The sequence below is a fragment of the Microtus ochrogaster genome, chromosome 24, assembly GCF_000317375.1.
Source record: "Microtus ochrogaster isolate Prairie Vole_2 chromosome 24, MicOch1.0, whole genome shotgun sequence".
In the NCBI taxonomy this organism is placed as follows: Eukaryota; Metazoa; Chordata; class Mammalia; order Rodentia; family Cricetidae; genus Microtus; species Microtus ochrogaster.
In genome coordinates, this window is record NC_022024.1 from 8,945,745 (window position 1) to 8,947,772 (window position 2,028).

Genomic DNA, 2,028 nt, shown 5'->3' on the forward strand with positions numbered 1-2,028 from the left:
ACTGTTGTTGAGACCAGCCTATTTAGGGGAGGGGACTGTTGTTGAGGCCAGCCTATGGAGGGGAGGAGACTGTTGTTGAGGCCAGCCTATGGAGGGGAGGGGACTGTGGATCTTACTCCGAGCTGACCCACCAAGCATCTCTCCAACAGAACTGCATTTCACAGCACTGACACCCTGGGAGGCAGTGGAGTTGTAGGTGCCCAGATCAGAAACCCAAAGTTTTGATTCTCAGTCCCTCTGAATATCTCTGGGTTAGAGAGAGGAAGGTTTTTTTTCTTTGTGGCTGCCCCGACCCCCACCCAGAGTCTCCATGGGGTTAAGTTGGGTTGATTTGGGGAGGCTAAATGGAGAAGGTAGAAGTTTGAGGGCTTTTGTACACAGGCTTGGTCAGTTGCTCTGCCAGGCCACTGTGTAGTCCTTGCTCCATGTCTCACAACCTTCATCTCTCCTCCCTTTCAGTGCTGGGAAGAGTGCTGGAGGTGACGGACCTCCCTGAAGGAATCACCCGGACGGAGGCAGACAAACTCTTCACCCAGCTTGCCATGTCTGGCGCCAAGATCCAGTGGCTTAAGGATGCTCAGGGGCTGCCTGGTGCAGCAGGGGGGGACAACAATGGGACTGCAGAGAATGGCCGCCACTCGGACCTCGCTGCCTTGTACACCATAGTGGCTGTATTTCCCAGCCCGCTGGCCGCCCAGAATGCCTCCCTTCGCCTCAACAACTCTGTGAGTCGCTTCAAACTTCGAGTGGCCAAAAAGAACTACGACCTGAGGATCCTGGAGCGAGCTAGCTCCCAATAAATGGAAGACGGGAGGGACTGGCGCGGTAGGAGTGGGGGCCAAGCAGAGGGAGCCCAGGCAGACCGCCTGGGCCAGAGCCTGCCACCTTACGGCTGAAGAGAGAAGCAGACATTCTCACACCGGCATGGGACTCCTTTCCACTTCCTTGTCATGGGTCCCTCTTTTCCCTGTTGGTCCCTTCTGTTTTCCTCTTCTTCCCATCCTCTGCTACCATTTTTATCTCTTCTCCCACCATGGAATTGATTTCTTCCATATTTTTTGGTCAAGTAGTTGAGAGGGTCCCGCACTCCCATCATCTCCCATTTCCTCACCGTCCCAGTCCCCTTTCCTCTCTGGTCTTCATGAATATGTTTATATGGACAGAATTAAGAAAAGTACATTGATTTCCCCATGCTCTCACTTCCCCCATCTTGTCTCCCCAAAACCCACAGAGTTAAAACTTGGGACCCCCACCCCCAGAACACTGTACATTGTTTGTCTGAGGTTTGTGCCACCGTAACAGACACAGTATTCAATTGCACACACAGGTGTTTGCTGGGGGTGTCCACTGCACATTTTATTTAATCTGGTTTCTGTTTGTTCAGGGAGTTGCTGGGGAGGGAGGTTGGTTTTGTTTATAAATATAAAAAAAGCAAAAACCTGTCACTGGGCATCAATCACTGTTTCTCTATTGACAATTGGTATGGGTTGGGTTAGAGGCTCTGAGCAGGTCCAGTTCCACAACTGCTGGAAGGGTTTTTCGTAGTTTAGGATGATTTCCCTGGTGTGTGCACAGAGATTTTCCCATCCTCTTCCTGCACACAGTTCTCAGAGAGACTGCAGGCTACCTTCATCAGGCTCACTCCTCCTCGCCTGTGGGCCTTTGTGTCCATATCCGAGGGGCCTCTTGCCCATTATGGCCTTGCTGTGGAGCCGGGCGAGTCAGGTCGAGACGCTGGCCTCATTTCTGTTCACCTGGTCTGCTGACACACCCTTCAGGGATGGGGAAATGGCACCTTTAATCCTAAAAGCAGAGCATTGGGTTCTTGGCAGAAACACATGTGGATGTTGCTTACAATAAAACCAACTGAACTTGCAGTGCCAAGCTGTATCAAGGTAGCACACTTACCTTCCTTGCAGCTGACAGAACTGAAAACAGAAACCACCACTTGCAGGTGGAGTTGACTGGAGAGTCTTCAAGCCATCTCAGTGCTACAGCCCGACAGCAGGGACGTTAGAGAGCTGAGAG

The 2,028-nt window shown here is 51.8% G+C and overlaps 1 protein-coding gene across 15 annotated transcripts in view; it reads left to right on the plus strand.

Moving 5' to 3' along the window:
• Nucleotides 1-1,443, plus strand: part of R3hdm2 (R3H domain containing 2) — a 119,032-nt gene extending 117,589 nt beyond the window's left edge. For all 15 annotated transcript variants that reach the window (XM_026784610.1, XM_026784609.1, XM_026784613.1 and 12 more), the window contains one exon: nt 460-1,443. In XM_026784610.1, coding sequence (XP_026640411.1) covers nt 460-800 — 341 coding nt within the window. In that variant the 3' untranslated portion in view covers nt 801-1,443. The remainder of the gene's footprint in view (nt 1-459) is intronic.
• Nucleotides 1,444-2,028: the final 585 nt, after the last annotated feature.